Genomic DNA, 25,215 nt, shown 5'->3' with positions numbered 1-25,215 from the left:
AGGACAAGAACCATAATGGAAGAGGAACATTCACAATGTGAATGAGAGAACATGCTAGTGAATCCACTAATGTGAGGCTTGACAAAGCCCTGGCTGGGATGATTTAGTTGGGGATTGTCCTGCTTTGAGCAGGGGGTTGGACTAGATGACCTCCTGAGGTCCCTTCCAACCCTGATATTCTATGATTCTATAATCCTTGTTCCTCACCCACAGCTCACACAAATACACTGTGTCCTGGTTCACTAATCATATGAGAGAGAAAAAAAGGAACAATTTAACACAAATCTATGACAAATCTTTAGACAGTTTTATTTCAATGGGTTACTTTTTTTCCCCTCAACTGAGTTTCATTATAGGTCACATCTGTCACACGATTGAGTTTACGGACCTATTTTACAGTCAGATTCAATGCAACTTTTTCAGATGTCCAAACAGTGATGTGGAATGGGAAACACCATCACACTATGAAAAAAATACAGAATAGGCCCGACTCTGCAGTCCTTATTCCTAGTGAGATCTTTGCTGCAATGAGTTCTGTAAAGGGGTGTTAGTGTAAAAAAATCCAAGGTTCATTTACTTTAATGACTGTTTTGCATCAGTAAACACAGAGAGATTTGGCTCCGCTTTTGAAATCTAGCTTTCTCTCTGTCACATTTTCCTTTAATCTTGTCTCTTGGGAGTTTATGTATTCATCAGGTTCCTGGAGCTTTTGCAGTCTGTAAACACAGCTTGATGAAGCAAGTGCATCCAATGCTCAGGTGGAATATTGTGCAGAGACAACCTGGAGTGCAGGACATTGGACATAACCTGGAATGGTATCTGGAATCTTCTAAAGTTTAAGTTGAACATTTCACAGCAGAAGGTTCAGTGTTTACTTTCTCCTTAGCTTCTCAGGAGCTCACAGCTGTACAAAGACTCTGGAAAGTGCAAAAGGGTGTCCACCTCTACTTATTGTCAGTGAAACCACACAACACTGAACTGTTTTCCCTGCTCAAAAGGGTTGGATTTGTAAAGATCTACGCAATTCATGGTAAAAATCACATTCTGTTACTTTATTTTTTGGCTGCATATAGAATGCAAGAGAATCCCTGCAAAAAAACAAAAAGGCATCATTAATAGAAACTCATCCTGAAAATTTTTATCTTTAAAGAAACAGGAATTGCAATCAGTTTGAGCAATTAAATTATTTTTACCAGTAGCAACAGAGACATTTAATGATTCGATCCCAGGCTGCAACGTTCTTCCAGGAGGGATGATTAGCATCCTGTGGCACAAACTTTGTGTCTCCGAAGATAGCCCATACCCTTCATTCCCTGCAGAAAAAAGATATGATGTGGGTATGTTCATGGATCTGTGTCGCCAACTTCGCACATTTTCACAACTCTGCTATTGATTTATGAATAAAACCGTCAAAACACCCTCCTGACAAACGCTGACTCACAGAAGTTGTCCCATTGACTTTGTCCCATAGGACAATATACATGATCAAGAGCAGTTTTGCAGGATCCAGCTGTTAAATTGAAATCGGAGGTAACAAATGACAGTAATGCATGCAGTTTTCCTTACTGGCCCATTTCAACCTGTCTGGATTTGCTTTTAGAGGTCTAGGGAGTTTCTGAGCCAGTGCTAATACCTTGCACTTCTGTAGCACTTTCATTACAAAGCCTCATAGCACCCTTTCAAGGGCCAGGGGAAATCCTTCCCTATTCTCAATGTAGAGCAATGCACAGTTGACCAGGTACTTAGCAGAGGAAGCTTCATAGTGTCCACTGCTGGCAGCTGGATACAGGGGTTGATGGACCAATGGTCTGATCTGGTACAGCAACTCCTATGTCTCTACTGATATTGACTTGTTCAACTTTTCCAATAGACAGTACTACCAGCTGGGTGCAACTCGTGAACACAGAGAGTTTAACCAGAGGCTTCAATTGATTAGTTGCTAAGCCATCCAACAACCCTAATATGTTTGACCTGATACACTAGTGAAGCAGAGTAGAAATCTATGCCAGGTCATTAGTAGTAGTTTGGCTTCCATTGTCACAAAGGAAAATGGAAAGGGAGCTGCTTAAAACAATTCCACTTGTGCACAAATGAATTCAGAAGGCCCAGACTAACCCCAGTACCATCCCCCCCCACCTCTGACTCCAGATCGGCTCTATTATTTATAGAGCTCCACAGGTGCACCTGGCAGAGTTTAGACAAACACAGAATAAGGTCCCTGGTCTGCAGTCAACAGAATAGACCCATGGAACAGGAAGCCACCTATTCCCCTTTCTTAGCCTTGCCAAAAAGGGATTGATAATAGAGACACTGGCTATCTCTACTGGATTTTAGGCTTATTACTCTAGAACCTAGCTGCTGTCCTACATGCTGGAATTGTCTCTGTAAAATGCCTGCAAGCCTCCATCTTCTAATGCTGTCACCAAATCATCTCTCCAGTCTAAGGTACTTATATTACCACCATTGCTGTACTATCTGCGCACCTCAGTCTTTAATGTATTTATCCACTCAACACCCCGGTGAGATAGGGCGGTGCTATTATTCCCATACTATGGATTGGAAACTGAGACACAGAGCAGCTAAGGTAACTTGCCCAAGGTCACACAGGCAGTCTGAGGTGGAGCAGGGAATCAAACCTGGGTCTCCCAGGTTAGCATCCCAACCACTGGGCCACCATTCCTCTCAGTCACAAGATACTGGAGGCAAAAGCAATGATTTCACCTTCCCTTCTACTTTTTCTTGATTTGATACAGAAGAGAAAAAAGTTTTATAACTTCAAACACATTCATCTCATCAGCCTTTCGCGCTCATATTATGGTGTGTTCCTTCAGCTTGGGCCAGCAGCTATTGTCAGAGGTGTCATGTTTCCTAGAACACTCCCTTTCTCTCACTGATAAGGGTCTTATGATTCCCAATAAAAGCAGCAATTTTCCTTCCAGCTTTTACAAAGCTTTTTATGGCCTTAGTCGCTTAAGATAATTAGAACCCATAAATTCAGGGCAAAAAGACTTGTAGATAGAGAATGATGTGGGAGGGAGTGCTGATGGAATCAGATAAACTAATACAAGATGCTAGTTTATATTGCTGCACAAAACATTTACCACTTTGGCTCTTTGAATTTAATCTCATAGTTTTGTCTCTCCTTGAGAGTGCAGCTGAAATGCAATCATTTAATTATTTTTTTTGTCCCCATTTCTGACTGTAATATTGTTCAGGGTGTGGCCTGATGATTCGGGGGGTTGACAGAGATGAAAGGCTCTGCATCCCATTAAGTTAGGATTTGCCAGACTGAATCAGATCATGGTCCATTTAGTCCAGTATCCCATCTCCATAGTGACCAGCACCTGATGCTTCAGAGGACAGTGCAAGAAACCTCCTACACCACGTAGTCAGAACTTGGCTTACGCCATGAAGCATGATGTTGAATATCACATCCAGAATTTATGTTATCATTAACTATTGTAGCGTTGGACGTTGACAACTCAAATCCAGCCAAAATAAGCAGCGACCAAAAGATGATGGTTGTTCAGTGGCCTGTGAAAAATGAATTTGATTGATCTAAGTGGACAGGTGTCCAAATAAACAAAACCACAGTAGGCACCCTTATTCCCAGACTCAGCACCCATGCCAAGAACTGAAAGGATATGAATAGCTGGCAGGACAGGAAAGGGAGCTAATCCTATCCTGGCCCATGCAGAGATCTCCAGTCTCTAGGGAAGTCAATCTGTTGCCTTAGGCATTGACTTTGCACACAGACAACATTAAGAGATATTGTTCAGATCATTCTCTTTGGCAAGCAAGCAAGACTGTAGCTGACTAGGATGCTGGGAAGGCAAATGCAAGTCTGTAACACTTTTCTTATAAGACAGTGTGTGGGAAGCTTGCTTCCACACTAATTTATTGCTGCTCTTCTCTGTTTGCTGCTACAGGTACGCTACATATTTAGATCCAGGACATTTCTTCAAACAATCCCAGTATCACACAACTCCATAATGTTCAATTTTCTTTTCAGTGAAGAGTTAGTGCTCAGTAGAGAGTTGAAGTCATTACTGTTGTAAGGTTTGGGAACTCTTCTCATGCATCTACCAATCAGCCTCCAGTCTCCCCTGACAAAAGAATATTTGGACTTTTTCCTGGAGAAATCTCTCATAATTCAAGATAATGACACTTCTGTCACTTTCTCTCTCTTCCTTTCTCTTGCGGTTGTCATTGTTTCTGGTATGTATTTCTTTGTGGTCCATCATCTGCGTTGCCAGCCTTTCTATTCCCTTTGTAATATAGTGCCACACATCTTGTAGAGATGCCAGATTTGCTGTGTTGTCTTGTCAGTATTTCCTGGAGTTCAATAAACATTTTAATTAAAGAAATGTCTTCAGAGCCAAGTAAATGGTAGCATCAGGCAGGATTACAGCCCCTCAATGGCTGATCATCAGCATGACATTACCTTTCAGTGCAATGGTTCAAACCACGTTTGTTGCCTGCTCACATGGAGCAGCAAAAAGAGCTTCCAAATATGCATTCTTGGATGAATTCTGCAATGTTTCTTACTTCAGCTGTAACGTCCACTTGCTTCTTTACCATTCAGACCCTATAAACTCAAACACTTCTCCATAAAAGACACCATCATGATAAATTCGTTGCAATCATCTCCGTTATCTGCTTACGATAAGTTTGGGGGGGGAGAGGTGTGCATTGTTCAGGGGTCTAGTAACAAACTAGAGTCGCTTCAAATGACAAAAGGGTTGGAAGTGAACAAAAGTTAATATTGTATCTCCATGGCTCCCATCTTTCTTGACTACTGTACCCCTTCAGGAGTCTGATTTGTCTTGCATACCCCCAAGTTTCACCTCACTTAAAAACTACTTGCTTACAAAATCAGACATAAAAATACACAAGTGTCACAGCATGCTATTACTGAAAAATTGCTTACGTTCTCATTTTTACCATATGATTATAAAATAAATCAATTTGAATATAAATATTTTACTTACATTTCAGCATATAAAAGCGGCAAAGAGTCCTGTAGCACCTTATAGACTAACAGACGTATTGGAACATAAGCTTTCGTGGGTGAATAGCCACTTCGTCGGATGCATGTAGTGGAAATTTCCAGAGGCAGGTATAAATTTCAAGCAAGAATCAGGCTAGGGATAACAAGGTTAGTTCAATCAGGGAGGATGAGGCCCTCTTCTAGCAGCTGAGGTGTGAACACCAAGGGAGGGGAAACTGCTTTTGGAGTTGGCGAGCCATTCACAGTCTGTGTTTAATCCTGAGCTGATGGTGTCAAATTTGCAAATGAACTGAAGCTCAGCAGTTTCTCTTTGAAGTCTGTTCCTGAAGCTTCTTTGCTGCAGGATGGCTACCTTTAAATTTACTATTGTGCGTCCAGGGAGATTGAAGCGTTCTCCTACACGTTTTTGTATATTGCCATTCCTAATATCTGATTTGTGTCCATTTATCCTTTCACATAGGGACTGTCCAGTTTGGCCGATGTACATAGAGGGGCATTGCACCTTATGAGTCCTGTAGCACCTGGCACATGATGGCGTATATTACATTGGTGGACGTGCAGGTGAATGAACCAGTTATGCTGTGGCTGATCTGGTTAGGTCCTGTGATGGTGTCACTGGTGTAGATATGTGGGCAGAGCTGGCATCGAGGTTTCTTGCAGGGATTGGTTCCTGAGTTGGAGTTACTATGGTGCAGTGTGTAGTTGCTGGTGAGAATATATGCTTCAGGTTGGCGGGTTGTCTGTGGGCGAGATCTGGCCTGCCTCCCAAGGCCTGTGAAAGTGAGGGATCATTGTCCAGGATTGGTTGTAGATCACTGATGATGCGTTGGAGAGGTTTTAGCTGAGGACTGTATGTGATGGCCAGTGGAATTCTATTGGTTTCTTTCTTGGACTTGTCTTGCAGCAGGAGGCTTCTGGGTACACGTCTGGCTTTGTTGATCTGTTTCCTTATTTCCTTGTGCAAGTATCGTAGTTTTGAGAATGCTTGGTGAAGATCTTGTAGGTGTTGGTCTCTGTCTGAGGGGTTGGAGCAAATGCGGTTGTACCTCAGCACTTGGCTGAAGACAATGGATCATGTGGTGTGTCCGGGATGGAAGCTGGAGGCATGAAGGTAGGCACAGCGGTCGGTGGGTTTTCGGTAAAGGGTGGTGTTAATGTGATCATCACTTATTTGCACCTTGGTGTCTAGGAAGTGGACCTCCTGTGTAGACTGGTCCAGGCTGAGGTTGATGGTGGGGTGGAAGCTGTTGAATTGTGGTGGAATTCTTCCAGGGTTTCCTTCCCATGGGTCCAGATGATGAAGATGTCATCAATGCAGCATAGGTCGAGAAGGGGCATGAGCTGATGAGACTTCAGCATATAATGTATAGAGCAGTATAAACTAGTCATTGTCTGTATGAAATTTTAGTTTGTACTAACTTTGCTAGTGTAGCCTGTTGTAAAACTAAGCAAATATCTAGACGAGTGGATGTACACCCTGGAAGACCTCTGGGTACCCCCATGTACAGATGAATACTGAACTCCCTGGCCACTCCTGTAAGTGGTCAGCCTAGATCAAGGCACGGTGTGAGGAAGCGAAACTGTCATTTGCCCTGCGGTACCCATTCTATGACTAAACAGGGACTGGGTTGCTAGTCTCTTTATCATCAGCACTAAATTTGCAGGGTTCTTTTTAATAAAAGGAAAGGTTTTCAGGCTGGCTCATTAAACTGAAAAAAAAAAAAAAAAAGAAAAAGAAAAGCCAACTGCTGCTCTCCCATCTATTGCACCACTAGGCATAACCCACTCAGCAAAGGGTGAGCAAATGTCCACCTAATAAGCTTCCCCTTAGCACATTCACTTTATAGGCACCTCGGATATGACTGTCCCAGACAGAGTGATTGTTTTACGTCACCTGATGCTTAGCTTCTTTTCAGAGTTAATGTGACGAAGACAACACTGCTACATCAGCACTAGCTTAAGAGGTGACGTCTCCATATCACAGACCTTCACCCCAGTTAAAGTTTTGCAACATACCATACCTAATACTAAAACAGTGGGTTTATTCCAGTGAAATTCTAAGCAGCTGATGACAGGGACCTTATCCTCGACCTCAGATTTGCTGACTGTTCCTATGACTTCCCAGCCTTCTTCAGTTTTAGCCTTAGAAAGAAAACGGGACAAAAAAGAAAAATATGATTCCAGGTTCTTTAAATTCACAAAAACAATACATACACACACAAGCTTTTAGATTTTCAGCACAACCATGTAGCTAATCTACTTTGCTTCTTTTTGTTTGTTCATTTTTTAATACATCTGGGTCTTGTTTACACAAATTATACCAATATAGCTATTCCAGCAAAACTCTGCTACTGTAAAGATAGCTTGTCACAGTTTCAGGGTAACTGCACCTGTAACTCCACCCCCATGGGCCACTCCAGGAGTTCCCAGTCAGGTCTCCAGCCATCCCCTGTCTCTGGGAAGGGACCCTTCTCCCACTCCCTTCTGACCAGGGATTTTTAAGGCTGCACAGCTCCCTGCTGTGATATCCCCAGCAGGCCAGCCTGTTGCTCTTTCCGAGGGCTATGAACAGTGTATTCCCAGCTGTCACAAGTTACCACACAGCTCTTTCCAAGCACACACACATTTTCTAAAAGTAGAAAGAATTACAGAGAAAGCATACAGAAAACAGTAAACAAATTTAAACACACACTAAACATACCAGGAGTTACCCGTCAGTCTTAGGAGGCCCTAGTAGGCCAAAGTCCTTCCAACCCTTCCGCAAGGGTCGGGGTCCCTCTTGTCCGTTTGCTGGATCAGAAAGAAGGCCCTGAGTCAGTTCAAACCCAGCCTTTTAATACCAAAATCCCTTTCTCTGTCTGTTGGTTTCTGGGAAAACCAGTACATGCAAACCTCCCAAGGGGGTGGTACCTCTCTGGAGGTGTTTGCAACCTAAGTGATTCACTTTAATAGAACTCCACTGTTTCTGGTTCCTGGAGGAGCTGCGGTAACCTTCCCCTCTGGAGTAGAACACATTCATATATAAATTTAACACAATGCCCCCAAACATACTGCAAGGGGTTGCAAATATCTGTCACATAGCTTATACCAGCAAAAAAGTGCTTTTGCTGGCATAATTTATTCCAGTCTGGTGAGCAAAATAAACTATGTTGGCAAAAGGATTTTTTTGCTGCAGTAGCTGCATCTCTGCTAAGATTTCTGCCAGCATTGCTAAGTCCTTAAAAAAAATATCACATCTGTAACCAATACAGCTATGCCTGCAAAACTTTAAGTGTAGGCCTAGCTTAAGAAGCCCAAACCAAAATTTTCAAACTTGGGTGCCTAAAATTATGCCCTTAAACATGGAACCTGATTTTCAAACACTCTGAGCACTTTCAGCTCCCAGTGCCCTTATCTAACTAGTGGGCCAATTCTGCTTCCCTTACTCTTGTTGAGTGGCAGTTTAGAAGACTATGAATCCCATTTTGTTTGATAAAATCTCAGTACAGGTGCCTTAATTTGGCCAGGGTCCCTTTAACTAGAAAATCCACTTTAACAAGAGTCAAGTTGCTGTTTCTTGCCAGCTTCATTTCCTGTGAAATCTGCACTTTTTACATTACACTACATTAAATTTACACTCCTGTGATGCCACAGGTTAGACTGACCAATCTGGGTCCAATTAAATGGACTTCAGCAATGGCCCAAAATGTTAATAAATTGAACTTTATAGCAACACTGCGATTCTTCCAGGTGTTTCAATTAAATATCAATATCTTTTATGTGCTTTTTATCTCACCATCATCCAGAGCTCTGGCAGGAGGGGATGAGGGCTCTGGCTGGGGGTGCAGGCTCTGGGGTGGGGGCGGGGTTTGGGGTGCTGGAGGGAGCTCCAGACTGGGGCCGAGGGGTTCAGAGTGTGGGAGGGGGCTCAGGGCTGGGGCAGAGGGTTGGGGTGTGGGCTCTAGGAGGCAGTTAAGAGTGCGGGAGGGGGTTCCGAGTTGGGAAAGGGAGTTAGGGTGCAGGAGGGGGTGCGGGCTCCGGGAGGGAGTTTAGGTGCAGGAGGGGTCTCAGGGCTGGGGCAGGGTGTTGGGGTGCAACAGGATATTTGAGGTGCAGGCCAATGGGAGCTGCGGAGCTGGCGCTCGGGGCAAGGGGAGCGTGTGGAGCCCCCGCAGCCACACCTGCACCTAGAAGCCGGACATGCCGGCTGCTTCCGGGAGCCACGCGGAGCAGGGGCAGGCTGGGAGTGTGCTGGGGTGTGAGTGGCCGGCGTTCGAGGAGGACCTGACTTTTAGCAACCCGGTCAGCAGTACTGACTGGAGCCACCAGGGTCCCTTTTTGACCGGGAGTTCCGGTTGAAAACTGGAAGCCTGGCAACCCTAATGCAAGGATATTTTTTGTTTAAAGAGCCTTTTCAAAGCCCTCTTCCCTCTCTGTAGAGTCATTCATCAGAGGCTTCATTATGGAGCTCAAATCTCCAGATTTGTTTTGTAGCTGCCCCTCCAGCGAGGTGAACACATCCACAGCATTTCAACCCACCCACAGTTTCTCTTTTCCTCTACATTTTAACTGCTGCACAATGCTGCCCTCGTGTGACCAGCCTCTGAGCAGCAGCCTGTAGCGGGTGGTACATAAGACAGAGAAATATTGCACAAACTCAACAGAGGCCTCACAGGGTATGTCTACACTGCAGCTGAGAGCGAGCCTCCCAGCCCAGGGAAGACAGCTAGGCGCTAGCTCCACTCAAGCTAGCGCACTAAAAATAGCAGTGTGGATGTTGCAGCATGGGTGGTAGCACGCACTAGCCGCACAAGTATAAGCTCGTCTGACCCAGTGGATCCACTCTCTGGTAGCTAGCCCATACCACTGCCCGTGCCGCAATGTCCACACAGCTGTTTTTACTGTTCTCCCTTGAGCCCTCCCCAGTGCATCTGTCCACCTGGGCTGGGAGCCTTCCTTCCAGCTGCAGTGCGGACATACTCCGAAAGGCTATCGTAGAGCTGCCTACTTGCTCTGGGCTCAGTGACGTTGCTGCAGCAGTTTCTTTCTCTCAGGCTCCTTAATAACTTCACAAAGATTTTGTGTATCAGCTAACACCCCTTCTTGGGATCTGGTTTATTAATACCAAGTTCTAAAGGAAACAAACCCCCTCCTGAAACTTCTCCTTCAGCAAGCTTGGTCCCTACACTCTAGCCGGTACTGGCTCTGCACTTTCCGAGCCCAGTGCCTGGGAGCTCAGAAGAGTTGTGTAGACCTGCTCACACAATCCTCCTGCTCCCTTTTTAACTTTCCCCTCAGAAAGCCTGATTTAGCTGCATGACCTGCCTGTCATGTGATATTATCATTCTCTCCACCTGTTAAGTGTCACGGGTGGGGCTGGGACCCATCTCCCCTTAAAGGATCAGTCACACTGAGACAGGTGTAGGGTACAAATTTCAAAAGCATCTAAGTGACTCATGAGCCTAAATCTCATTTTTCAAAGTAACTTAAGTCACCAAAAATGGGATTCAGTCGATTTTGAAAACTGTACCCATAAATTACATCAATATTAGATCTGCTCTCTTTGCACATTTAGGGGGATTTTCAGAAGCATGTAAGTGCCACTGACTTTCAATAGGAGTTGTGCTTTTGAAAATTCCCTTAGCCCTTTAAGGGACATTCATTCAAAAGGATTACAAAGTGCTTAGTTCAAAAGCATCAACCCTGACACCATGGAAGCAGGTGCCTTTATTCATTTCAGTTTATAAAAATGTTCCTATATGAAGCATTAAGATCTACACCCATTGATACACGGAGAGAGGTACTCACCTGGCCCTGCAATGCATTTATTGCAACTTATTTACTGATTTTAGCCCCCTTAGAAAGCAGACACTGCACAGTCTCCTTTGGCTTGAACCATTGTCTGCAACCCGTGGGGAGTTCTTCCACAGACGCCTTGGACCGAGGCCGTTACTGCTAGTCTAAAAACAGTTTGGGATTTTTATCTAGTTAGATTGTAAACTCACTTGGGCAGGAACCATCTTCATGTTACATATTTGTACAGCGCCTAGCACAATGGGGCCTTAATCCATGATTGGGGTCATAAGCACCAACACAATACAAATAAATAATAAAGTGGCTGAACCAGGTTCTCACCACTGAGGAGAATCAGAATAAGTGGCAGTCCTGTTATTGTTCAGCTAATACATGGTATGGTGGCCTAAAATAAGCAGCTGATAGATATTTATTTATTTTAAATTCCCTTAGCTGTTTATGGGCTATTCATGCTAAAAGGCTACAAGATCCTTAGTTCAAAAGCATCAACCCAGGCAAGTGCCTTTATTTACTTGATAGATAAAGATACAGCTTATCGCTATAGATAGTAAGTGAAGCTGGGTGTCATTTGTACCTTTGAAAACCTCCATCTCTGTCATCGGGGATATGTGTGTAACAGCTTTTAACTATGCACCTAATGCTGTAAAATGGTGATCTCCCCTACTGACAGGCCACGCAATCTAGCTGGTGAGACAGCCTGAAAGTTCTTGGTAAAAGGGCAAAGAAAATAAAAACGGAAAGCTGGGCTCTTCTACCTTCAGAAATCTCTGGAGATTATCTGTGCTGTATACTTCCAAAACCTCCATGGCTCCAGCGCTTGCTTTGCTCACTGTAGGAGTAAGGGGGCAGCTGTCAGTAGAGAAGCCAAGAAAAGTTCCAAGTTAAAACAAAGCAAAACAAAAACCCTGAAAAACTGTTTTTGCTAGGTCATCCTACTGCCTTCATGACTCACTTTAAATCGGTTTACAAATGATTCTAATCACTGTATAGATGCACTTTCTTATAGGGAATGGGAGGTTTTGACAGGAACACAGGGACGAGGCTGGAGGAGTACTTTTGAGCACAATGAACACCAAGACTAACTAAAAATGGTAATAAAACAAAACTTCTCATCAAACCAAGTTTAAATACCTCTGGCTATCTTTATATGTACCTACTGCACTGGTGACTCCTCCCCGTTGTTAAAAATCTATGTGAATCCTAGCCTTGCATACATGAGACCCTCCTGCCACACACCTGAATCAGCTGGGCTAATCCCCTATTTGCCTCCCTCAGCAGAAGCTGTTCAGAAGAGAGAGGGCAGGGAGAAGTGAGCATCCCTCCCATTATCACTGGCCTCACAAGGCTTCTACACTGTCCTCCTTAAAATCTCTCCTTAAAACTACCTCTGCTGTGATGCCTACAATGCAATAGTTAGGCTGCTGGTCTGCTGGGACCATTGCTCATCACCCCTCTCATAATCTTCTCGCTATTCTCTTGTGCTCCCCATGTCTGTCCATTTCCACCTGTTGTTTCTCATTTTATACTTAGATTGTACTTTCTTTAGGGCAGGGATTATCTTTATGGTATCTGCATGTCCAGTGCCTAGCACAGTGGCACCCTACTCCCTGACTGAGGCCTCTGGGTGCAACCTTAATAGTTCTACTACAAAATAATCATATTCCCTCTACATTAAAATATACCTCCAAAAAACACACACAGTGGTGGACTTGCTCAGCAAGTGATATTGATCAGAAAAGCACAGCTCAGAGGTGCAAGAACACATTATCCCTAGAGTGAGAACAGCAGGGACCAGGCCAAATCTTGCAATCGTGCAAGCAGCAGTCTTGCACTTTTGAATCTAGAGGCAGAGGGACTAGAATAAACGTACTGTGGAAGGAAAGAAAGAAAAAAACCTACGGTAGTAAAGAATTCAGGGCTCTTCTGACTAGCAGCACCTGTGCTTTTTTAAACAGATTATACACTGCCCTTAGGAGCTACGGACACCTGGCATTCTGCATGTGTGTGTGTGTTTGTGCACAGCACAGAACTGTGAGCATGCTTACAAATCTCTTTGCATCCCAAGAGATCCCATCTCTCTAGCTATCTTGAGGTTCTATACTGCTGCCCATCACCACAGTAGCTGAATGCCTTCCCTCTAAAATCAGTAGCAATAGTCTTCTCCCTAGCAGACTTCAAGGGGGCTCCAGCTCTGTTTCAGGACAAAACTCTACTTGGGGGTACAGGTTTTCAATTTTTTCGGTAGCATCTTGGGGTAGAAAGCATGTCAGTTCTGTGAGGGTCATTTTTATGATGTAAAGGCCTTCTCAAAGAGGAAAGCTTTGCAAGATTTTCTAAAGATGGTCAAACTCTGGATTCACCCGATGTCCTCTGGGAGTTTGTTCCATAGCCAGATCCCCTCGACCGAGAATGCTTCGTCCCCACCTCTCACACACTTTTTCCTGGGCTTTGTGATCTGCATTGACCCAAAGGAGCGCAGCTGTCATGGTAGTGAACAAATCAAAATTGATGTAGCTGGGGCATGATTAATTGCCTTGAAACCCTCAGTAGCTCAAACATATACACACACCCTATAAAAGGATATGGCCATCCACTTCTGGGGTGGAACATGGCAGCTCAACAATTTAAGACCGAAAGTGAAGAAGGCAACATCCAGCTGAAACTACAAGGTAGGCAGGAGGCAACAACCTGAGCTGGAATGCATCCAGAGTGGTGGGACTGACTCTTCTATCCTTACAAAAAGGATGATAAAATCTTTAATGCCTATAAAAGGACCTTGGTTTTACCTCTTATTTGAAAGACCGGTGAACTGTTTAGGCAGAGACAACAAAGCAATATTTACTGGAAAAAGGAAATTACTCTTGGCAGCTTGTATAGAATAAGCTCAGAGAAAGGCTCCAGTTCCCTTTATGTGGAGTTAATAGTACAGCACTGGGGGACAGGACAGTTAAGAACATGTGAGCAAATCCTCATTATATCCTGGAGTCCTTCCACATGCAGGATCAAACCCATAGGGTTTGAAAACTTGGACTACAGAAAAAAAATCCCTTAATCTCTCCACAGCTGGAAGGGAATGGCTTTTCGGTCACTGAAATGAATGAGTGCAGAGGGGGCAGTTAGAACGCCAAAGATTAAGATATGTTTTTAATCCCTTTGCAACTCAGAAACTCCTACAGCAATAAGGGGAAAAAGCAACAATCAGGGATTGCCCAGTGTGCTGGTGGCTACACAACACGCTGTCCAATAGGAAGCAGGGGATTTTCTGATTTTGACTCATCGTCCTGCTGCAGAAGCAGTGAGAGGGCAGTCCAATGGGGAAAGGTGCACCCCCCACCCCTTCCAGCTGAAAAATGGAAACTGCATTAACTGGCTCCTGAGGCAGTTGACTTCAGCAGCCTCAGGTATAGGAGGAGGACTTCAGCAATAAAAGGGGGGAATGCATTTGAAAATGGAGAGATCCAAGAGGAGTTAGCAAACAAAACTTTCCCCACCTTCCATCCCTGAAGGAGCACAGGTTGCTGAAATGAAATCAGCATCTGTCCCAAAGCAGCAGGCAAAGCCGATATCCTAATGCTGCCATTATTTACACAGCACTATCAATTCACAAGGCACTAGACAAAGCAAATAAGAGATCTAGGTCCCTGCCCCAAAGACTTTACAATCTAACAGAAACTAAAACAAAACATGGGACTGCACTGGTGAGAGGAGCATCGTAGGAAGGCCCTGTGGAAAGGAGGGGAATTTAAGAAGGGATTTGAAGGAAAGGGAGGGCACTTGGTAAACAAGAGGTGGGAGCTTTTCCAATTATTGGAGGACTCATAAGTGAAAATCAAAGATTGTAGATGGGGTGAAATAACAATAGTACCACACTCAACCTGCTTTTCATCAGTAGCTCTCAAAGTGCTTTACAAAGGTCAGCATTATTATCCCATTTTACAGGCAAGGAAACTGTACAGGCACAGAGGCGTGAACTGACTTGCCTAAGGTCAATCAACTGGCCCAGGGTAGAACTGAGAATAGAAGCCAGGCCTCTCCAGGCCAGTGCTCTATCCACTAAGCCATGCTGCCTCCCATATGCAGAGCTTCAGCAGCCAGCGTAGTTTCTATATCTGCTTGGAACACGCTTTGGGGGTCATTTAGGGTAAAAGGAGCTATACAAATATGCAAGATAGTAACATCCTTTGGAAGCCAGCAGTAATGTGAACAGGAAACCCCACCACAGAAGCAAAGCATAAAATTTACCTGTCCTTTTGGCTGGTCACCACTCTGTCAACTCCTAAGAAGTGTGCGGAACGCAGCACTGCACCCAGATTCATAGGATCCTGTATCTGCTCCAGCACCAGCCAAATCAGCTGTGTGCCCAGTCCAGTGGCAACCCCAACATGGGAAGCTTCAGCTTCTTCCAAGCTCCTAAAATGGAGAGGAGTAGCCTCTAAGCAAACTCCCTGGTGGACTTGACCTTTGCAAAGGGCATCCAGCACCTGCCTTCTAACATGGTGCACGGGGACCCCGCAGGCCTTAGCTCGTTGGGCAAACTCTTCCATCACAGGCCGTGCGCAGCTGCTGCCCGACTTGAGGAATAACTTGAAAAAGTCCCTCTTTGACTGCGACAAAGCCAGGGAGCAGGGCGCAATGCCAAACAGGATCTCCGAACCTCTGGTCCTTTCAATGGATGTAGGCTTTGGCACTTGTCTTTTCCACTCTTTTGAAAAGTCATCCTCTCTCAGGTTCCTAAATTCCTCACGGGAAGATGCAGCCTGCTCAGTGCTTCTCATGTTAGACTTCCACTGCCACCGCAAATTCTTCTGACGGGCGAGACCTTTATAGCTTTTGTGAGGAGGATGTGATTTAGGCATCACTTGTGCAGCATCCCCAAGTCCCGACATTGAAAGATGGTGGCTGCCGTGGTGGTGTGAATTTCCTTCATTCCCAAACCCTGGGGGTGATGCAGATTGCGAGGGCTCCTTCTCCTGAGTTGAAAAATGTTTCACTGCCTGAAAATGACTGTTGCAACTAAAAGTAAATGAAACTCTTGCAGCTTTCCAGATGCTGAACTTGAAGATCGGCACCATCTCCACCACAAAGGCCATTCTACCACTCAGTCTCCTCCCTCAGAACGGCTACCCCTTGAAAAAGGAGATAAAGGGCCAGTTATGCAATATGGGTTAATATACCACTGATATTTACAATTTTAAAACATGCTTATGATCAGAAAAAAGGACTATTTACAAATGGAAACTTTACACTTAACTTTAACATCTACTCCCTGCCTGTGTTCCAAGTCATAGCTGCTTTTTGCTGACTAAAATAAGTTTTTAATATTAGCCTAATATGCTCATGGGAGAATGAGCTGGATTCCATTCTCGCTCATGCATCACTAATAGAATTAGCTAAATTCAAACTGCAGAATCTTTCACTGATGATCACATGTAAGCCACAGAAAGTGTCCAGCTTGACTCTCAAAATCTAGTTAAAATACTCTGGGCCAGATTCTGAGCTGGTGGAAACTGGTATAGCATCATTCAAATAGAAGATGCTATGCCCGTTTAAATCAGTTAATGATCTGGTCCTCTATTTCATCACTCCAGCCCTCCTCAAGCTCTGGCCAATAACAATAACTTACAGTCATGGTTAAGAATGTTCCCTGCATGATTTTCTTTTAAATACACATCTATTTAATCTAAGCATTTCTGATTGTATCAACAGACTTAAGAAGCCATAGGTTGTGCCATGTCATGTGACAGAGTATTTCATAGATTTGCAATAAAGTTGTCATACTGAGTATTACCTGTCTACATGATATATTACTGATGAACTCCATGAAGGAAATAAATATACATATTTTTTGTGTAAGTATATATATATTTATAGTAATAAACTCAACTGGCAGGACTTGTTCACACTGAATATAGTCTATTTAAGGTTCTTATATGGCCCCCATTGTCATACTGAGTACCTTACAAACTGTAACGTATTTATTGTCACAATACCACCCTGAGGAAGGAAAGTCCTTCTTTCTATTCTGGGCTCTCCCGTTGGCCTACTGGATGACCTTGGCCTAGTCACTTCCCCCTTCCATGCCTCAGTTTCCCCATCTGTAAAATGGGGGCTAATGATAATGACTTCCTTTGTAAAGTGTTTTGAGATCTGATGAAAAGCACTAGATAAGAACTAGCTATTATTATTATTATCCCAGTTTTCCAGATGGGGAAGTGAGGCACAGAGCAGCTAAGTGATGGACTCAGTGTCAAACAGGAAGTTTGTAATAGAGCAGGAACATGAAGCAAGGTTTCCCACGTTCTAGGCTTGTGTCCTAACCACTGGACCCTCCCCATTCCCCTCTCGGGCATAGCTTTATTAGCCTAATATATTGCTACAGACATAAAAACAATAAGCAGCTGCACCAAGTCTGCATCGCTCCTTGCGGCTAAACTTCAGTCATCTTCAAGTGCTTGCTGCTGTTGCAAACCCGAGCACCAAGGCACTCGTCTGCTATCCAGTAGCATTACAGCAGTGGCCCTCAAACTTTTGTACCGGTGACCCCTTTCACACAGCAAGCCACTGAGTGCGAACCCCCCCCCCCCCCATAAATTAAAAACACTTTTCTGCATATTTAACACCATTATAAATGCTAGATGCAAAGCGGGGCCTGGGTGGAGGCGGACAGCTCGCGACCCCCGTATAATAACCTCACCACCCCCCGAGGGGTCCCGACCTCCAGTTTGAGAGCCCCTGGATTACAGGAAGATGGAAACAAACGGCCTCCAGGGGGGAAAGAACTGCGGGTTTTAGGGCTGACAGGGCCGGGACTCCAGGGCTCTCCGTCCAATTCCCAGCTCGGCCACGGACTTCTTCTGCGGCTCCGGGCAGCTCCTGTGCTCTCTGCCTCGGCTGCGCTGGGCCACGGCACGGGCGGACAGGCAGGAGATGCCCAAGCAGCACGGGGGCCCTGGAAGCAGGGTAGCAACAGGGCTCGTTACGGGGAAAACGAGAACGGGGCCCAGCTCCGGGCTGCGGCGTGGGGCTGTTGTCGACCCGCTGCGAAGCCGGAGGCGGGTGGGAAACCCCGCGGGCCCAGCGCGGAGGAGACAACGCCGCGCTGCAGGCGCCTTACCCGCGGGGCTCGGGCCGGGGGGCGCGAGCCGGGCCTGCGGCCCTGGGCGGGAAACCCGGGAGGCAGCGCAGCGGGCTGGGGGGGGGAGGGGAAGCGGCTCCAGTCTCCCCGGGCTGGGGGAGGGGTCACCCAGACCCCGCCAGCGGTGACCCCTCGCCGGGAGGGCTGAGAACTCAGCAACCTCTTCCCTGCCGCCGCCGCCGGGCGCCCCCACCCACTCCCCTACCTCACACTCCACTTCCGGGTCCGCGCGCCAGGCCCCGCCCCTAACCCACCATAGAGAGGAGAGGACAGCGGGGCGCCCTGCCCTGCAGCGCCACCTGCTGGTAGGCGTTGTCCCTTGCGGGGCGTGCCCCGTGGTGGTGGGGGGGGAAGGCCTGGTGGCGTGGGCAGCTGGGTCACTCAGGCTATAGCAGGTCTCGGGGGGGGGCAGCTGCTGGGCAGGGGGCACCAGCCCCAGGGGCTGGAGATCAGCTGCGCCCTGGAGGTTGTCCGGGGGACCAGTGCGTCCTGCATGTCCTGGCACAGCCCGAGAGGGCCCCCAAGGTTCTCCCAGGGTGGGGTGACCGTGGGTGTGCCCTGGAGTGGGCCGGCGTGGGCCCTGTGCCCCAGAGAGCGCCATTCCCTGCAGAGAGCCGTAGCCCAGAGAAGTGCCCCATACCCGGCCGGGCGCCTGTGGGACCGGCTGCCGTGCCCGAAGGCTGGGAATAATCATGCTGACGCCAGCAGATGCTCAGGACCCATGGTCAGAATATCCAAGTGAAAACGGCCCCTTGGCAGCGTGCACTGAGAGGAGAGACCTGGCCTGGCACCTGCAGATTTGCCTGCTTTCCCCACTGAGGAAAATCCCACGACCACCACCACACAATCTCATGCTGAGCACAAGCTTTTGACTCCCACCCACCTACTGTGGCTTTAGTTGCACACTAAATGGTTCCACGACCTGAGATATAAGCTTATTTTGTAAAGACGTCATTTATGATGATGATTTTCTATCCTTTAGTGTATGTATTAGTTTGTATTACAGTAACACTTAGAGACCACAACGGAGATCAGCGTCCCCTTGCGCTAGGTGCTTTATAAACACAGTGTCATAGACAGTCTTTGCCCCAAAGAGCTTCCATTCTAAATAGACAAGACAGGTAAAGGGGAGACAGAGGCACAGAGAGGTGAAGTGACTTGCCAAGGTCACGCAGCAGAACTGGGAGTGGTATTTAGGTCTCCAGCTTTGCTGATATTTTCTTGGAAAAACTAACTTATTGGCAATAATTACTTCCCTTCTCTGTAAAGTGATGCACTTCTGCAGAAATTCCCAAAGACAGCGACCAGCTCTTTATCTGTCCTAGTTTGACAACTTGATTTAATTTCCACAACTTAGTGAACCTTGGGCATGGGAGAGAATGGCCCAAGTTGCTAAAGATGTTTGATTCCTTGGTTGCCAGCAGAGGGAGCTTGGCTACTACTAATGCACAGAAAACCTCCTGATGTACAGTGTTAAAATCCAGTTAGGGTAAAGAGATGCTTGACAAGGCTGACAGCATAAACAAATCTTACAGAGCCAAATTCATCCCAGGTGTAATTCTGTTGGCTTCAGTGAAATCTGGCTCAGGCTTGTGCTTGAAAATGCACGTTTAAAAATGCAGCTTCTTTTGCTAATGACCAAACGCCTCAGCTCCTCTCAAAGAAAAAGCTGCAACAGTTCTAAAATGCCAGCTCGGAGGTTGGGCGTGACCTGCTGCTAAAAGCACAGTGATGGTGGATTCAGGTTGCCACTTTTCAGATCTCCGGATTGCCCATGACTTGATACAAGAGAGTATGTTACATGATCTGGTGAGGCTGTGTCATGATGTCAGAAGGCAGTAGCATCACATACTGGTATGATTGGATGACATAGACCTCATAGACAATACAAAGTTGTACCCTTTAATAAATCAATGTAGGCAAAGCAGTGGAACCTTCCTCATGTGGGTTCAGTATAAAGGACTATACTGGTATAGCTATTTTCCTACAGCAAGGGGAATAACTATACCATATAATGCAACTTTATAATGGTATAACTCTGCCTAAACTACAGTGTATACTAGGATAAATCACACCCCTAGCAGACATAGTTATATTAGTACAACTTTCAAGTGCAGATCTAGTGTCATTTGAGTCATAAAACTGTTACAATATCAGAGGGACTGGATATTGTGCTATAAGCTGAGATTCCAGGATGTGGGATTGATTGGACAAAATCTAGGCTGTCCCACAAATTCTGTGATACACGGCAGATGTGTGCCCACTACGTGCCATCCTGCTCGCCTGCCAGTTTGCTTTCTCTGGCACTCAAAAGCAATGCACATCCTGCTTTCCAACGCTGAGAAAGCTGTGTGACAGCTGGTTACGTACAGTCACAACCCAGCAAGTCCCTGTGCGCAGGATACTTCTACAACAATAATATGTGGACCTTCCATCCAAAGATCCGGTGGAACATTGAGGAGTGGGATGGGGTGTGTGTGTGCGGGAGTTAATTGTTTCTTTCAATGAGCTGCAAGAGCCTGGAGACAGGTGAAGGGTTTTGCTCTAGATTGCTGTTGTTAATAACTCTTTATAATTCATATGGTCTCATTAGAACATTCCCACAGGAGCCCATGGCCTGCCTGAAGGACTTGTGCCCCCAGTAACAATCACCTTCTAACGAGTGCCCTGTCTGCCTTTCCCTCTAAGGCATGTTGTTTAAATATTACGAGAGGGTGGGGAAGTGACTCCTCCTATCTCTAATAATCAAAGATATTTGAATAAGGCCTTGCAGCAGAGCTTGGTATGTAGAATTAGATTCAACATAGGCAGACAGCACATGGAAGGAGCTGTCCTACAAACACTTGGCCACAGTCCCCCTGCTTGAAAACAGGTTTCAGAGTAGCAGCCGTGTTAGTCTGTATCCGCAAAAAGAAAAGGAAGACTTGTGGCACCTTAGAGACTAACAAATTTCTTTGAGCATAAGCTTTCGTGAGCTACAGCTCACTTCATCAGAAGCAAAGTCCATATTTTTGCTACTCATCCACGCCCCTCTGTTGCGCAGCCAGTGGCCAGCTGTCCTCGCAGCAGTGCTGAGCCCCTATGGTGCCCACACACAGACTGGGAGGATCCATAAAAAGAGACATCCTAGTTTCAGAGCTGCAGACTCACTTTGTTTCCTCCTCCAGGTCAGGAGGTTCTAGAAATAGAAGGAATCTTTGCACGCTGACTGCAGTGTCCTGGGGACATCACCCTCTGGATTTCTGCTGCAGTAACAGACCAAATCAAACTTTGCTGCTGCCTTCTCCCCCCAGATTGCTTATGATGTTCCGTGCAGTTAAGGCTGAGGCTGCAGCATATAAAGATTACAAATAACCTAGCTGGGCTGAGGGCTGGAAAGGATCCATTCTGTCCTCTGGGATCTGTTTTCTTGATGGTTCTGCCTATGCATTCTTCACAATTGCTTATGCCGCATTCCAAGGCATCTCAGGAGGACATAATACTCCACATTTCTTCATGGTGCCTAGTCAGGGGCAGCTGACATGTTTTCTTATGTTATTTATGTTATATTTATTACATTTGCTATTTCTTTGATGTGCTGGTGAGAGCCCACCTGTTGGTGAAACTTGTGTCACTCAGGGGTGTGGTTTTTTACACCCCTGACATAAGTTATACCAGTAAACGTGCTAGTGTAGCCGTACCATAGACACCCATGTCCAGTAGTTAGCCAATGACATGGGACTTCATTTACCCCTCTGTAAAATGAGTAAAATACCATTTATCTAAGTGTCGTGAAGCTTAATTAATGCCTGTAAAGGACTTGATGATGCGAAGAGACACAACCCGGTCTAGAAGAAAAAAACCAGTTCTAATCCTGGCCCTGCCACTGACGGACTTGGCCATCTCTTTTAATCTCTCTGAGTCGCATTTGTTCCATCTGTATTATGGGGATGATACTGCTTGCCTCTCTGGGATGTTTGGAGCATGAACTCATGTTTGTACAGTACTTTGAACATGGAAAGAGCCGAGTGTTAGTTTTTGTAATAATACACTATCCGCAGTGTGCATAAAGGAAAATGTACTTTCATTGATTGTGTGTGTTCAGGAACAGCAGCAGCTTGGATGGTGTATGTACACACTTCAGCTCGCAAGCTACTCTTCTGCACCAAGTACTTAGCTACAGATCATCAAAGGCATTTAGGCACCTAACTCCCATTTCCCACTCTCCCACCCCGCAGTTTCCCAGAGCCCAGGCTCCAGCCTGAGTCCAGAAGTTTACACAACAGTGAAACAGCCGCGCAGCCTGGGCCCCGTGACCCTAAGTCAGCTGGCATAGGCTAGCCATGGGGTTTTCTGTGCTGTGTAGACGTATCCCTAGAACAGCAGGTGTGAATGACTGCACAACATAGTTAGAGAAGGTGCTACTTCTATTACACTTTGCCTGTGACCCAGAGACAACACATGCACCACCCAGCTGGAGCAGGGTTGTGACTGAACCAATGGCAAGGAAACAGAACAGAGGAAAACAATTCCTTGGGCTCAGCCTCACAATCTGCAGTGTAATAACATATTAGGCGGAATATGGGGCTGGTGGGATTGGAACCCTGCCACTGAGCTCTTCTCTTTACTCCACATAAAATATATTATTGGGGAAGGATAAATGCTCTGTCTCCTTAGGGCAATTCCAGCTGTGATGGGAAGTGCCTGTGTGGGAGCACAGACCTTTCACGCGCCTTGAAATAAATCAGATTTTTTTTCCCTTGGCTCAATTAAATAGCTAAGTGGCTGCAGCAATAATGAAACCTTTTTCTACATAATGAATTTTCTGGCTTTCACCGTCAAGCGTCGGGGGGTGTCAGGAGCTGTCTTCAGACTGCTTGGCTCTGGGCTCCAAGATGCAGAGGCATTCAGGAACAGTCCTACACAGCTGTGCTGCCTAGGCCAGCCCCCAGCTGGTGTAAATCAGCTTTATCTCCATTGATTTCAATGGAGCCCTGCTGATTTACACAGGGAACCTGCCCATGACTCCCCTAAACAGAGCCAACGTTATCTCTCCGCACGTGTACAGTGAACCCCGTACAAGCCACTTTTATTTAGGCAATCTCCTTTCTTAAGAGACTGCCTTCAAAGCCACTGGGCCCACAGCAATGCATCTCCATCCACTTCAGTTCAATACTGTTATTTCTTATGATTCGTATTACCATAGCACCAAGGAGCGTCAGTCAGGGACCAGGAGCCCATTGTGCTAAGCTGCCGCTGTGTAGAGAGGCTGCACTCTGGGTCCAAGGACCCCCCAACATAGCTCTGGGGCAGTGGATGAGTTTTTCTTTCCAACTCACTGCCCGATATGACCACATTAGGGCTCATAAGAATGGCCATTATGGATCAGACCAAAGGTCCATCTAGCCCATTTTCCTGTCTTCCGACAGTGACCAATGCGAGGTGCCCCAGAGGGAATGAACAGAGCAGGTAATCATCAAGTGATCCATCCGCTGTAACCCGTTCCCAGCTTCTGGCAAACAGAGGCTAGGGCCACCATCCCTGCCCATCCTGACTAATAGCCATTGATGGACCTATCCTCCATGAACTTATCTAGTTCTTTTTGAACCCTGTTATAGTCTTGGCCTTCACAACATCCTCAGGCAAGGAGTTCTACAGGTTGACTGTGCATTGTGTGAAAAAATAATTCCTTTTGTTTGTTTTAAACCTGCTGCCTATTAATTTCATTTGGTGGCCCCTAGCTCATGTGTTATGAGAAGGAGTAAATAACACTTCCTTATTTACTTTCTCCACACCAGTCATGATTTTATAGACCTCTATCATATCCTGCTTTAGTCATCTCTTTTCCAAGCTGAAAAGTCTCAGTCTTATTAATCTCTCCTCATATGGAAGCCGTTCCATGCCCCTAATAATTTTTGTTGCCCTTTTCTGAACCTTTTCCAATTCCAATATATCTTTTTTGAGATGGGGTGTCCACATCTGCACGCAGTATTCAAGATGTGGGCGTACCATGGATTTATATAGAGGCAATATGGTATTTTCTCTTTTATTCTCTATCTCTTTCTTAATGATTCCCAACATTCTGTTCGCTTTTTTTGACTGCCGCTGCACAGTGAGTGGATGTTTTCAGAGAACTATCCACAATGGCTCCAAGATCTCTTTCTAAAGTGGTAATAGCTAATTTAGACCCCAAACGCTAGCCCTTTTCAAACACAAACCTTTGTAGGTTTCACAGTTCCTGATCACAAGTGTGCGCCTCTGGGGAACACATTCGCTACATTCAGCTTAGTCAAACGTTGAGCCTAAAAACACCGACATTGTCCCTTTTAGCGTGTCTCCACTGTGTGCTTATTTCAAATCAAACCATTTCTAGGGGTTTTCTGCCTCATAATCCTTGAGGGCTGTAAATACAGCCTCCTTTACCCTGCCTCCTTTACCCATCTCCATAAAAGTCTAGGATGCTATATAGGAAAGGTGAAGCCAGTTGTCCTTTCTGCCCTGCACCATGTGATAAACACAGGGTAACAGTACAAACTATTATTATCTTGGATTGATTAAAAGACAGTAAATCATTAGCAACTCACTTTAAAAACAAAAGATATATACAGAGACAGGAATGTATAGATTACTTCATCTTTCATTTCTATAGAGCATGCATTAACCTGGCTCCAGCACCTTGTTGTGATGCTGAGGCAGACAGTTAATTACAGCTGTGCATTGGAGACCAGAGGCAGTGGGAAGCAGTTGTGTGTATGTGGGTGTAAATCAGAAGGCCTAAGGCCCTATTCATTAAAACTGTGTTCATTTAGGAAATAGAAAGATGAAATGGCAACTTGCCTTTCCTACCCTCTGGTATTTAGAGCAGTTGCAGGCTGCTGCTGGCAGATGGCATTTTCAAGCAGGCCCATATGTTCCTCTCCAGCTTTATTTATTTATTGTGAAGAACACACACACTCTCACACACACACACACAAACTCTTTGCACCCACAAAAATAAAATCAAACTTAGAAGTGCAGAGGCAGATTCTATTCTCACATGCCTGGGCACCTGGAGATCAGGTCCAAAAAGACATTGGTCGGGGAAAGAGCAATTCAATGAGACTGGGATCCTTTGGGAGCTCTTCCATTTTCCAGCAATATTTGGCCCTCTGTGCTCCTGAGCCTTCTAGCCTTATAAATAGGCCGTGGGAAGCGAGAGAGAAAAGTTACTGTGTTGTAGTACAATGCACGTCGGCCATGCCTCCATCAGCTCCTGCCACTGGGCAGGGTCAGCAGTTTTCCACCAGCTAGGGTCTGT

At 45.7% G+C, this 25,215-nt stretch overlaps 1 protein-coding gene across 9 annotated transcripts; it reads right to left on the bottom strand.

Annotated features, from left to right (window-relative positions):
- Window positions 1-286: 286 nt before the first annotated feature.
- Window positions 287-18,213, bottom strand: MRM1 (mitochondrial rRNA methyltransferase 1). Of its 9 annotated transcripts, none has more exons than XM_073316074.1 (6): window positions 18,145-18,213; window positions 15,047-15,930; window positions 11,560-11,653; window positions 7,033-7,153; window positions 1,194-1,313; window positions 287-1,088 (listed from the first exon to the last, which is right to left on the bottom strand). In XM_073316074.1, the coding sequence occupies exons 2-6, from the start codon at window positions 15,892-15,894 to the stop codon at window positions 1,048-1,050; spliced, it is 1,224 nt and encodes a 407-aa protein (XP_073172175.1). In that variant the 5' UTR covers window positions 15,895-15,930; window positions 18,145-18,213; the 3' UTR covers window positions 287-1,047. The 9 variants fall into 9 exon arrangements, 7 of the variants coding, with proteins under 7 accessions (XP_073172175.1, XP_073172174.1, XP_073172170.1 ...); XM_073316073.1 differs by lacking the exon at window positions 18,145-18,213 and adding an exon at window positions 17,919-18,136; XM_073316069.1 differs by lacking the exon at window positions 18,145-18,213 and adding an exon at window positions 16,593-17,912.
- Window positions 18,214-25,215: the final 7,002 nt, after the last annotated feature.

This window comes from Lepidochelys kempii, chromosome 17 (genome assembly GCF_965140265.1).
Source record: "Lepidochelys kempii isolate rLepKem1 chromosome 17, rLepKem1.hap2, whole genome shotgun sequence".
In the NCBI taxonomy this organism is placed as follows: Eukaryota; Metazoa; Chordata; order Testudines; family Cheloniidae; genus Lepidochelys; species Lepidochelys kempii.
This window is presented reverse-complemented; position numbering and strand designations above follow the sequence as displayed.